A 13,773-nucleotide genomic window follows, 5' to 3' on the forward strand; every position below is an offset into this window, starting at 1 on the left:
TTCTAACAGTACCCCATCCGACAGGGTTCTCACCTTCAGTGTCTGCTTCATAAAGATCTGCCTATCTAAGGGATTAACACTTAACAGCATATGAATGCTCATTTCCTCAAACTGGTCTTTAAATCTGATGAACAAAAAGCCTCATTGTAGTTCAGTTTGCAATTTTCTTAGTCCAAACAACAGTAAAATATTATAGGGAAGCGGCTATGAGTAGGGTTAGTTTTTCCAAGGAAACCCTTTATAAGGCACTCATCAAAGGCTTTTCTAAAGACAAACGGATATATCAAGTGTGTGTATAACAGTCTCTTAAGAGTTTATTATAAACCAGCTTCATAGGCCACAGGAAAAAAAGAGGACTATGTACAGTCTTCTGGAAAACAGGCAAGGAGCTGAGGAGGACGACCAAGATGAGCCTAGGGCCTTGGAGGGCACATTTCCCAGGGAGGGGTCCCTGAAAGGGAAACCAGATGATCCAGGGAGACTCCATGAACAGCATAACAAACAAACAGGTCTATGGTAACTCAGCCCTGGGGAATAGGGCCCACACCTCGGTGGAGCTACTGCCACAATGCTGTTGGAGGATCAAAGCAGACCTGTAAGAGAAAGTTTAGTCAGAACCTGATCTGTAACTCAAGCCCCAGCTTCCCACACTTTGCAGGTAGCTATCAAGTAACTACGGAGTGGGCTGACTGGACTATGTCCAAAAAAACAAATGCAAAATCAAAGAGAAATAAAATGGTGACACAATTTGAACATTATATGTCAAGACCTACTGTGACTTCACGGAAAGAACACAGGGCTGGTAGTCAGGATGCTCTCTGGGCTTTCTGGGCTATTTGTTTGACAAAGACACTCACTATGTAGTCCTGGCTGTCCTCAAACTCATACACCCACCTCCTCTGGAATGCTGGGATTAAAGGCATGAACCACCACACCCAGCAAGAGAGGAACTCTCTTAATTAGTCAAGGGCATGGGACAGTCTCCACTGTGATCTCTGGGACTCTCATCTTGCAGCCAGGTTTGCTGGACTAGTCACTGAGCACACCTCTGTTCCACTAAAGAGGCAAGACCAACCTGTTAATGTTTACTCCCTCCTCGCTACTTTCTGGACACAGTTGTCCTCCAAGAGCTCACTTCCCTAAATTGAGATCTAAAGCCAATCTCCAATTCCCAGCCCAATAAACTCTGTGGAAGGAAGCCAAAGTCACTATTGTAGGCACTTACCTCGCATCCCTGGAGGAGGAGGTCGCATCCCAGGAGGGGGCATGCCCATTGGAGTTCCTCGGCCAGGAGGGATCCCCATTGGAGGACCCATAGGAGGCCTCATGCCAGGAGGTGGGCCCATCATACCTGAAGAAAAGCCCAAGTGACTTCTTAAAAGCTGGAGCATACAAAGCTGTGTACCAGTCAGACAGCCTAGACCATCCTCTCAGCCTCTACAAGCAACCCCCTCCTCCCTCATTCCCCCCAGCAGGAGTGGGGCTCCTACAGCTCTTGTCCAGCTAGCTCCCAACTCAGTCAGCCAGGCTGGATCTCAGAGTAATCCTGCTTAATCACACAAATTCATCATCAGTTTCAGTCAAGAGCTACTTCATCATGAATCCAGCTAAGGCATTTGGTGATGAATTAGTACTGGTCTCCTTTGAGGATATTCACCTGGAGGAGGGGCCCCTCGGCCCATGGGTGGAGGAGGACCCCCACGACCAGGTGGGTACTGAGTTGGGGCTCCTGCAATACTGGCTGTGGCTGCGGCTGCAGCAGCTGCAACAGTGCCTCTTCCTTGTGGAGTCATCACCTAAAATAACAAAGAAGAATTAAGCAAAACACTGCATCCCGCCCCCCAACTGCACTGCCTGAAGCCTCCTAAAGCTGCAACTCACCCCATCAGACTTCCCTGAAAAGTCAACTATACCCAATTTCCAGCCTCTTGGCCGATCCAACTGGGGAAAAAAGGCACTTGCCCTTTCAGTTAAGACTGGTGACATGGAAAGAGAATGAACACTCAAGGTCACAGGAACATTTGGCTAAGTTCAGCTGGCTGGAATACCTTTGTACATCTCTTCACACTAACACTGACAGCCTCACAACCACCACTCATCCTGAGACTGGTCATTCTGAACTCCTGATAAGCCATGGATTCTCCCTAGCTACCAGAAAATGGTAGTCCTCCTCCAATGCCTCACCTGCTGTGAGGGGCCTCCAACCCCTCGGACTGGCCCCGCAAGTCCTGCAGGAGCCTGGGGCATGGGAACACCAGCTGGGATTCCTCTGCCAGCAGCCCTGCCGATTCCTGGTCCCCCAGCAGCTCCAGCAAGTGGCACTCGGGCAATACCAGTCTGAAAAGAAGATTGTTGTAGAATAATATTTTAACCAGGCAAAGATGTTCCACTTGTTTATGCTGTAGATTATTACTTTAACTGTATAAAGGTGCGTTACTTTTGTTTATGCTATTTGTTTAACGATGTAAGGGTGTGTGTTTAATTATGTAAAGAATGCTGCATCTGTTTCCCCTTGCCTACTTAAAGCACCTGATTGGTCTAATAAAGAGCTGAACAGCCAATAGCTAGGCAGAGAAAAGATAGGCGGGGCTAGCAGGCAGAGAATAAATAGGAGAAATCTAGGCTCAAAAAAGAATGAGGAGGAACAAGAGAAGGAGAAAGAGGGGACATGCCAGGGGCCAGAAGTCAGGCAGTCATCAGCCAGACAGACATACAGACAGCAAGAAAGTTAAGAAAAGGTAAAAAGCCCCAACAGGTTAAATTAAAAGAGCTAGCCAGAAACAAGCTAAGACCGAGCATTCAAATCTAATTAACTCTCCTACATTCATGCCACTTGACCTGTCAACAGAGACATGAGATTCACTGGTTCTGTTTCTCTCTTGCTAAGTGACAGTGGCCAAATAATATCTCTAATACATATTTACAAATGAAGAAGGCTGTAGAGTTCAAAATAAGGAAAGGAATGAGATAAACTACTCTACTCACTTGAGAGACTATCTGTAAGTTATTAGCAGGACTTAAGAGGGTAACGGAAGGATGTTTACAAACTGGAAAGACAGAACAAACTTTTTCATGCATTACAAAGCAGCATGTGTGTGGATAAAAAACACAGGGGAGCTGAAGATGCAGCTCAGTGGCATCAGTGGCAGAGTGCTTGCCCAACATACATAACATCCTGGGTCCAAATCAAGCAAAATTAAAACACACATAAATACATAAACACAGACTAAGAATATTTTCCTGATTAACAATGTCTTAAAATAAAACGAGTATGGTTAGGTTCCTTTTAGACAGCTCTATTTATAAACATACACTGGTTTGCAGAACCATAATCATCTGGCTCAAATGTCAGGTTTGCCATTTACTAGCTGTGACATCTTAGATGAGCTACTAAACTTAGTTTATTCCATCAACAAGGTGAGAATAATTTTTCAAAAGCAAACTAAAACCCTCTTATAATGATTAAATAAAACACTGCCGTCCCTGGTGCACAGATGATCGATAAGTACCACTATTCTGTAACTGCCAAACAAAGCATCCATAATTCCATGATTGTGAGCTGTTTTTGTTTTTGTTTTTGTTTTCAGTCTTACTATGTAGCCTTGGCTAGTCCTGAACTCACAGATCCACTTGTCTCTACTGGGATTAAAAGTGTGCACCACCACACCCAGCAGGAACTACTATTTATTCTAAATTACTTCTTGTTGAGATTACAAGTAGAGTTTCTCCCTCCCCTTCCTCCATCTGAACCCTCCCTCTTTGTTCATTCACTGTTGCTACATAATTTATGGAACTGTTCATTTTTAGTCAGTGATGAATGGCCTCAGGTAGCTCCCCTGGTGATTAGGGTTCAAGTCCTGAATTCTAGCTCTCCACTCATTCACTGTCTGTAAAGGAGTGCACAGCTAGAGCACTTTACAGAGCCTGGCTCCCACAGGTATTGAGGAGGAACTTACATCTTTGGGAGGAGGTCCTTCTACTGTCATGGAGACCAGGTTCTCCCCTCGAAGCAACACCAGCCCAAGAACTCGCTTTTCTTCCCTTTCTGCTTGTTTGGAGTTCTTTGGCCTAAAATTAAATTTTTAGACGAAAAGTATTAGAAGGTAGAAAACATTTAGGTTTCCCTATCTAAGAATCACCAAGGTTTGCTTTATATTACATCATCTACAAACAGTATATAAACTTTCTAAAACAGGTCCTTTGGACAGCATCTCAGGCTAAGTGACTTCATATGGAGAGATGGCTGTTGTCTACCAAGCCAAAAAGATGCACAGACCAGGAGACAGGACAAGCAGCAAGAAAGCCCAGCCCTAATGAGGACGCTTCCATAGTCAACCGAAAATGCCTTTCCTAGTTTTCTTTGGTATTACCTTGTTCCCTGCCTTCAGCTTAAGATTTCATAGACAAGAGGCAGGCTAAACAATTCCTAAAAAGTGAACACTACACACCCATGCAGAGTTATGCCAGGAACAATGCAAGCTCAAGGCCTAAATTCCACCCTTCACCTCCATGAGAATAGAGGGGACAGAGGACAAGCTAGGAGAAATGTCACATGCAAAGAAGTTGAATTTTTACAAGAGCCACATAGAAATTTCACATGGGTGTCCTCAAACCAGAACCCACCCCAAACAGTAACAACTGGAAAAGATGAATGAAATGAAAATGTAAACTAGGAAAAATATCTGCAAGATAGGAGCAGGGAGTCAAAGCCACAGTTTTTAAAATAAATAATATCCTGAATTTTAAAAACCTTGGATTTTTCCCCTTTTTAGCTCATACTGTCTTGTTAAATAAGCCCGTATTAGCTTTCCATGATGAAAAAAGCAGGTATTTAAGTTTTTTCTCATTAATTTTATTTGAAGAAGTATTTCCCATCATTTTTTTAAATCAGAAAATCAGTTTCATTTTTAAAATGGAAATTCCACACAGATCTGCTGGCCCACTCTAACATGTACCAGGCACCCAGGTATCTCTGCATTTTTATTCTATACTTGACCTTGGGCCACAAAAGAAAACAATCTCAAAAAGAATTTAAGGGAATTCAGTCAGTACATAACACGAATGCTGCATATCAGGAGTGTGCATATGACCACAAAGTCACATCACTTGTGGAGCTTTGCGATGTCTCCAATATATAAAGCAGGACTAGGGTAGTTTAATGGTCCTGGAAGGAGTTAGCTAATAAACTTACAGAATTGCAGCAAATGAAAAAGCATCTTCAATTTTTTAGAAAATGCCAACAAAAATGACTGGCCCCAAACCCACATGGGGAGCAGAGCACTTACCCTGAAGAGGGTCAGAGGCTTCTTAAAGCAGTTTCAGACCAGGCTGCAATAGGAGAGCCCTGTAGGCTACAGCTTTACAAATAGGTAATGAGGCCAGAAAATCAAGCTCTCCCCCCTCACACACCTGTGGGGAGAACATGAGAGCCCTTTACCCCAGTACCCAGGGGCATGCAAAATCAGAGAAATTAAAAGCCAAGCAGCCCTCCTCACCAACTTCCACTTTGCTAGAATTAGAGAGCAAGGTTTTCTAGATTCCTTAGCAGCCATCGATCCCATTTCAGTTTCTCCCTTCAAAAGGCAGGTGAGCAACGAGAACACCTAGCTGAATGGCCATCCCACACTTGGCCCACCCATCCCTTCCCTGCCGGGTCCATGGGTCCATCCCCAGTGCCTTTTCCCTCCCAACAGCCCTCTCCTTACTTGATCTTCCTGAATTCATCACAGTCACAGAGGATCAAATTCATATGCTTGTCAAAAGCTTTGAAGGTCCCAATAAAGATCCGGCCATCTTGCAGGATGCATCTCATCCTGTAGTCAATGTGCTGCAGCATCTTGCTGCTCTTACCCACAGTCTGCAAGAAGGGAACAGGGATCAGTGAGGCTCAGCTCTTTTGGACTCTCATACTCTGGCCCTCCACCACAGCCTGATTTCCTAGGTCTAACTTTCTCAACAATTTTCAGCTATCTTCCAAACAAGGCCTTTTTCTGAAAGTCTTATCGCCCAGCTTTCAGCCTTGACTCCTGCCCATAATTTGCTATTATCCCTCAGCTAGGCGGTGGTGGTGCACGCCTTTAATCCCAGCACTTGGGAGATAGAGGCAGGCGGAGTCCGAGGCCCACCTGAACTACAGAGTTCCAGGAAAGGCACACAATTACACAGAGAAACCCTGTCTCGAGGGGGGGAAAAAAAGGCAGTCTTCCTCAGATTATGACTGACTTTGTCTATGTTATATCTGTCTCAGGAGTGTGAAGTGCCCACAAACTAATCAAATCCATTCACAGCAGGCACACTAGACATTCAGCCATCCACCACTGTGTAGACTCAGTGCTACAAACATCTAAATCCATCTAAACTAAACTGGAATTCAACTGGCACTAAAAATCCACGTAAGGAAAAGTTTATTACCAGAAAGTGAATCAGCTCTGAAGCAAGAATAGAGTCCTCAAATCAAGAACTCGAGTAGAATAACTTAGGTAACTTTTTCTGAGCCAGAGTGCTAATTTGTTTGGATACTCAACAGTCTAATATATAACTTGTTGACCTTAATTTTTAATTAAGGGAAACAACTATCCTGGTTCTATCCTGGTTACCAATGTAGTTTTGCAAAAACAAAGGAGGAGCCTATACACATCCCTGGGTGACCAGAGGTACCTGTGGCAAACTCTCTTAGAAACTTATCAGTACCCCACAAGTTTTATTATGTTATTATTATGTTACTTCTAACTACCCAAGTGCCTTCTCTGTACCGGGAATTGCAATTGCTGTTCACCCTTTGGCACTACCCAGCCCTAACCTGAAAACACGGATTACGTGTTTTCTGCTTAAACAATCATCTCAAAGAGCTCTGTTAAAGAGGATCAGCATACATGGGTCCGTTTGCCCAGCAACAGCTAACATTTTTTTGGGTACTCCCTGTATAACCAGACCATGAAAAGGGATTGTGTATTTATTTCATTTAATCCTCAAAACTGGGCCCACTGTCATACCTTTTTACTAATAAAATAGAAGACCCAAGCTGAAGGTTAAGTAAGGGCTTGCCTCAGTCAACCCTCAAAAAGATAACCTGTTTTTACGACCTCAGGTTTCTTCAGGTATACAACTAATGTTTTTGGGAAATCTTCGATATATTTATTACACTTTCTCTGTAGCCAAAACTGGCCTCAAAAATCACGATTCTCTGCCTACTTCGCACAGAAATTAGAAATTACAAACTGAGATTTCAAGCACCGGGCCACTTTCCCTGGCTGACCTTTCTGAAGTTCATTAAGCCTGTGGAAAAATCTTTCAGCGATGTCTTACTACAGTAAGATATAGCAAAGTGTAAGGACTTCGGCAACCAGGTCCCTGACCATTTCTTGCCTTCTACTTCTTTGCTCTCGGAGCAGATCTCCAGCTTTCCAGCCAGCCCCGCTCCCTCCCACGGGGGAGCCGGGCGCTCCAAAAACAACCCTCCCAGGGGCCTGCTCGGGACCCACTTGCTGGAGAAAGCCCTCCTGCCCCTGCCCCTGCCGTTACTTCTGCCTAAAGCCGAACTACCAGAGTGAACATCAGCCCGGCGCAGGCCCAGAAGCCGAACTTAGAGAAGTCAGAACTTATCTCAGGGTGCAGCCCCAGCGCCTGGCAGACCCCCACGTAAAACGCCGCGCAGCAGGGTCGCGCGCGCTCCGCTGCCAACACTCCCCTCCGCCCTCCCGCTCCCTCCGCCGCTCCTCCGTCTGCGCGGGCGGCCCCTGGTCGGCCGGCCGGCGGCCCGCGTCCGCTCCAGGGGCCCGGGCACACACTGACCCCGCACAAGTTTACAGCCACCGCGGCCGCGGAACTCTAACCACCGTGCCGCCGGGAGACCGGGTTGGCCCGTCGCCGAGCACGCTCGTCGGCCTCTGTTCCCCCGCGCGGCCTTCCCCTCCGCCCGGCCCAGCCGCACCGCCAAGTCCAGGCCTTTGGCGCCCGGATTAAGCGGCTTCGGCCCCGACCTTCTCCGCCACCGGCGGCTCCGACCCGCGGCCGCCGTCAGCCACGGCCCACTCCGCACCCCCGAGCGCCCCGCGGCCAGCCCGTGCCTTCTTACCATGGTGGCGGCTCCGATGTCTCAGATTCCCGCCGGATTCGCTTCCACAGAGGCCTAGTCGCCAGCCAGCAGCGCGATTCCCGCCGCGGCTAACGGAAATGCAGCCTGCAAAATGCCGCCGCTTGTGAAGCTACTTCCGGTTCGGCCTGGGGGGGGGGGGGCCGGAGTTCCGGTCTCTGAAAGCCAATTAGGGCACAGAACGGTAGTATCAGCGGACGGTTTGTTTGGGGGTTTGTTTTTGCTTTGATTTTGGGTTTTGTTTTGTTTTGTTTTGTTTTGTTTTTCTTCGTTTTGGTTTTATTGGGTTCCCGTCTCGTTTTGTTCTATTTTAGACTGTCTCATTATGTCGCCCAGGCTGGTCCGGAGCTTCCGATCCTCCTACCTATAGCGTCCTTAGTGCCGACGCGGGCGTACACCATCGTACTTGCTGGCAAACATCAAACTGAACGCCCTTGAAAGCCTTGGATCCTCATTGGACGTACACCTTCCCAGCTTAGTCTCCACTGGAGTGACTTGTCTCACGTGCCGCTGCTCGGAACCCCGAACCCCCATCCCAGTTCTCATCCAGCACTCTCCTGAACTCACTCTAGGAAGCCGCTCTTCTCGCTTTTTTCTTAAAGCTTGAAATGGTCTTACCTCTGCATCTTTCCGTTTGCTTTCGTCTCATCAGGAGCGCTAGACCCCCAGGAATATGTACATGCTCACGCCCTTACCTTCATGATTAAGACTGAAATAACACTGTCCTGGTGAGGGCTTCCCTGACCTTCTTATTTAAAAAATAAAAAATAAAATTTTTTAAAAAGTAACCATCCCAGGCAACTCATGCCTACACTTCGGTTCATTTTGTTTTTTCTCTTTAATATTGATTGCTATCTGACATGCTAAACCGTAGTCTCCTCAATCCTGGAAAGGCATACCTTCCAAGACTCTCAATACCTACTTCCCCAAGTCACAGTACCAAACCCTATATATGCTATATTTTTTTCTACATATGCATACTTATGGTAAACTTACCTTTTCACTCAAAGAAAGCATATTTTGGTACCTTTGAATTACCATCATCACAAGGCAAGTGCTTTAGGAACAAGGTACCTGAACACAAGCACTACAACGCAGGTCAGCCAATTTGATGGTCCCTATGATAGCTGAGTGGGTAGTATATACAGTGTGGACACCTACACAAAGGGATGATTTGTGGTTAAGGCAAAAACGTAGTATTTCCTCATGCTACTGGGAATGGTGCACGACTTAGAACATTAATTGCTTATTTCTGGAATTTTCCATTTAATATTTTCAGACCGATAGACCAAAGGTAACTGGAACTAGAATAAGAGATGATTACTGTATATATTTTAAGTTATTTTTATTACCCCATTAGACTTAAACTCCACTGGAGTATAGTGTTTATTGCCTAGAACGCTGCTTAGCATAAAGGGCTCAATAAATGTTTGTCAAATGAGTTAATCTCATTCAGCTCCATGACTTTTCATTATTTCCTATATGCCCAGGAAATTTCTAATTTATCCCTCTAACCTTGTTTTGTTTTTTTGGTTTGTTTTTTTTTTTTTTCCAACTTTTGGTCTTTTATATAAAACCACTTGCTCAATTGCTGTGGAGCAGATACAGTAAATTTAACATGTTGGGAACTGAACTCTTGACCTTACTACTCTTCCTCACCCTCCCCCATCTCAGAAGTGTTGTGGAGAAACCGAGGAACGGCATTAGGAATATATAGTGTTTGGCAGAGTGCTTGTGTAGCACACATGAAGCCCAGGTTCCATCTCCAGCACCATATAAATGAGGCATGGTAACATATGCCTGTAATCCTAGCACTCAGGCAGTGAGGTGGGTACACCAGGAGTTGGAAACCAGTCTGGGCCACACAGGCACCTGTTTCAAAACAAACAAACAAAGCAAAAAAAAAAAAAAAAAAAAGTAATGAGAACATGAAGCATAGTTAATTCCTTTCTTCTATGTCATAATCTACCATCAGCAAATGGACCCCACATTCAAATTACCTTAAATATAACTATTGTTATTTGTTCCACGGCTGCCACCCCTAGTTCCAGCCTCCAGCATCTCTGGCTTGGATTATTAACTGAGTCCTTGATTGGTCTCTTTGCCTTAATCTTTTCTCACTGCAGCAGAGGGGTCCTTCTAAATGTTCAAGGGAATGCTACCACCTCAGAACTCTGCTTCCTTCACACCATTTCTAAGAGATAGCACCATTGTCCCAATTCTGTCACCCTACAGATAGAGACATGGAGGCCCGGCAAGATGAGTTGGCATGCCCAAGGTGTCAGAATCAGGATGAAAATATAGATGGTACCTCTGACTCAGCTGTTTATTTGTCCCCACATTACCCAGTCACCAGATGCAGAATTCCTTGAAGCATTTTAAAAATATTTATTTGGCCAGGCAGTGGTGGTACACGCCTTTAATCCCAGCACTCAGGAGGCAGACAGGCAGATCTCTGAGTTTGAAGCCAGCCTGGTCTACAGAACAAGTTCCAGGACATCCAGAGAGGTTATACAGAGAAATCCTGCCTCAAACGGCAATTATTATTATTATTATTATTATTATTATTTATTATTTGGAGCCAGGCATCTGGCACATATGTACAATCCCAGCACTTGAGAGATGGAGACATGGAGACAGAAGGATCAGGAGTTCAAAGCCAGCAGTTCAATGAAATAGCAAACTCACAGCCAACCTAGGCTCCACGAAACCCTGTCTGAAAAAAAAAGAAAACAAAATTTATTTAGTAGCTACTAATACCATGAATTGTTTCTGAGATTGGAGGTTTCTTACCTCAAGAAGCCTGTGTTCTACTGAGAAAAACAATAAACCAAAGGAATAAGTATATAATGCAATATTACAGGGATACGAGGAGTGGTGGTGTACAGCTTTGGCTAGGTGACCAAGGAGAGGCCCTTAGGCCAGTGACTAGATAAAGCTACAGACACTCTGTAGCTCTGCTACAAAACAGATAACCATAGCATTTCTGACTTCCCAAGCTCAGCCTAGTCCCCTGCTGCTCGTTACACTCTGTCTATCATTTGCAATGTGCTTCTCCAACGCTCGTCAACCTCTCTTCCACATCCTCCACCCTGTCTAATTTCTTTGTCAGTATATTCAGTGATAAAGTCCAATCTCAAAGTTTTCATAATTTTACTAGTTCATTCGGGTACATCTCCAATGTTGCAAAATGTATGTATCCTAAGGTTTTTTACAGGTTGCCCCCCCCCCACACACACACCCCTCAAAAATCAGGTAAGTCTCTGCTAGTGCAGTTTAACAGACTTAAAGTTCAGCCCTCTACTTTACCCTCAGTTACTAAATGACAAAAATCTCTCCTTTGTTTTCTGTTTGTTTGTTTGTTTGTTTTTTCAAGACAGGGTTTCTCTGTGTAGCTTTGGAGCCTGTCCTGGATCTCCCTCTGTACACCAGGCTGGCCTCAAACTCACAGAGATCCACCTGCCTCTGCCTCCTTAGTGCTGGGATTAAAGGCGTGCACCACCACCGCCCAGCCCAAAAAAATCTCTCCTTTAAGTGGTATTAAAATTCACACAACTAAGTTTTCCTCCTCACAGCCAAGACAGCGCTGTCTGGATCCTAAGAAGTGGAAAGTAGGGAAAGAACAAGAACCATGACTACTAGCCATGAGCCAGCATCCTGCTGAGTCTACTTTGCTGTAGCCAGGAAGCAGGGTGACTTGGGGATTGGACCATGGTCTGCATGAGCAGTGTACCAGAGTATAACCTGTCTGTTAGAACCTGGATTTGTCAATCTTGCCAGTCCTTGGGTGCACCCCAACGTCAAAGAAAAGATGCTTCAGCCTTTTAAGAATACTAGGAAATGGCAGACTAGAAATTTGGGGGTTCTAGACTCTCATGTTTCAACCTGTTTGAAACTTCTCCTTAATTAAAGAGCAATTCGTATTTCACTGTTCTCTCAATTTCAGTATTAAAATTCACAAGCAAGACACTGTGGGCGGAAGTTTCTGTGTCTGGCCAGCAACGCCCAAATACCTGGTAGTAGCTCCCCCAAATAATTGACTCAGAGGCTTAATATTACTTATAAATGCTTGGCCAGTAGCTCAGGCTTATTACTAACTAGCTCTTAGACTTAAATTAACACAGAATTCTTATCTGTGTTTAGCCACCTGGCTTGGTGCCTTTTCTCAATACGACATTCTCATCTTGCTTCTTTTCATCTAGCTAGCTACTCCTGACTCCACCCTTCCTTTTCTCAGCATTCTTAGTTTGGTCGTCCTACCTACACTTCCTGCCTGGCTAATGGACAATCAGCATTTTGTTAAACCAATTAGAGTGACAAATCTTTACAGTGTACAAGGGAATTATTCCACAGCAAGACATAGGTCTATATACAAAATGAGAATATGGAGTTAATTTCTTGTATACTTCATGCATATCTGGAGGATATACAAAAGGATAATAGAGCACTTAGTAATGGATGGTGGTGATTAAGCAATGAGAGGCTCTCAGCTTGGTAAGAGTCATTTACCATCTCTTTTAGAAAGAAACTAATTTTTAAAGACTTACTACATTGGAAGAGAAGGCTGGGGAGGGGCTGGTCAGGGGATACTGTTAGATAGAGAGAAGGCTGGGGAGGGGTGGGTCAGGGGAGACTGTTAGATGGAGAGAAGGCTGGGGAGGGGTGGGTCAGGGGAGACTGTTAGATAGAGAGAAGGCTGGGGAGGGATGGGTCTGGGGATACTGTTAGATGGAAGCAAGAAGTTCTAGTGGGGGCCAATGAGATGGTTCAGTAGGTAAAGTAAGTCACTTGTGTGAATCCTGACAACCTAAGTTAAATCTTTATCACCAGAACCCATATAGTGTAAGAAGAGAACTCCAGTTCCAAGGGATCAGGCACTCTCTTCTGGACTCTGTGGGCACAAGCACACACGTGGTTCATAGACATACATGCAGGCAAAACACCTGTACATACAGAATAAATTGAAATTTTCATTCATAAACTCATTCTCTGGTGTAAAGTGAATCATACATGAAATAACAAAATATTATTTTGTCAAGGCGAATTATTTTATATGAATTTATATATTATATGCACACATACAATATACACATATATTATATGTATATATGTATAATATATATAATATATATGCACCAGGATTTTAAAGAAGACTGTCAAAATGGTAGGGATGATGTTGTGTTTTGTTTTGTTTTGCCTATCTAGTACTGATGAAAAATATTAGAAATGTCAAAAGCATTTCAGTGTAAAGAAACTAAGTTAGGGCTGGAGCGATGGCTCAGTGGTTAAGAGTACTGACTACTCTTCCAGAGGTCCTGAGTTCCCAGAAACCACATAGTGGCTCATCTGTAATGAGATCTGGTACAATCTTCTGCCCTGCAGGGACACATGCAGGCAGAACACTTATACTTAATAAATAAATCTTGAGAGAGAGAGAGAGAGAGAGAGAGAGAGAGAGAGAGAGAGAGAGCTCGGTCTCAGGAAACGGATTCTTTCCTGCTATTACTGCGGCGGGCCAGGACATTGCATCTGGGAGTGCCATAGGGATATGGTCCTCCCCGGGGTCTTGTCTTACTTGAAAAGTGGGTGACCACTGAAAGTAGGATGTCCCTCTCTCCTTTGTGAGGGAAGGCCAGCTTCCTTCCCAGGAACCCAGGCTCAGGTCGTTTTAAAAAGGACAA

The 13,773-nt window shown here is 44.7% G+C and overlaps 1 protein-coding gene across 1 annotated transcript; it reads right to left on the bottom strand.

Moving 5' to 3' along the window:
• Window positions 1-288: 288 nt before the first annotated feature.
• Snrpb (small nuclear ribonucleoprotein polypeptides B and B1) lies at window positions 289-8,208 on the bottom strand. The gene is made up of 7 exons (XM_036186646.1): window positions 8,075-8,208; window positions 5,706-5,857; window positions 3,957-4,068; window positions 2,185-2,337; window positions 1,658-1,796; window positions 1,226-1,351; window positions 289-593 (listed from the first exon to the last, which is right to left on the bottom strand). The coding sequence occupies exons 1-7, from the start codon at window positions 8,075-8,077 to the stop codon at window positions 583-585; spliced, it is 696 nt and encodes a 231-aa protein (XP_036042539.1). The 5' UTR covers window positions 8,078-8,208; the 3' UTR covers window positions 289-582.
• Between the last annotated feature and the right edge of the window lie 5,565 nt (window positions 8,209-13,773).

This window comes from Onychomys torridus, chromosome 4 (assembly GCF_903995425.1).
Source record: "Onychomys torridus chromosome 4, mOncTor1.1, whole genome shotgun sequence".
NCBI lineage: Eukaryota > Metazoa > Chordata > Mammalia > Rodentia > Cricetidae > Onychomys > Onychomys torridus.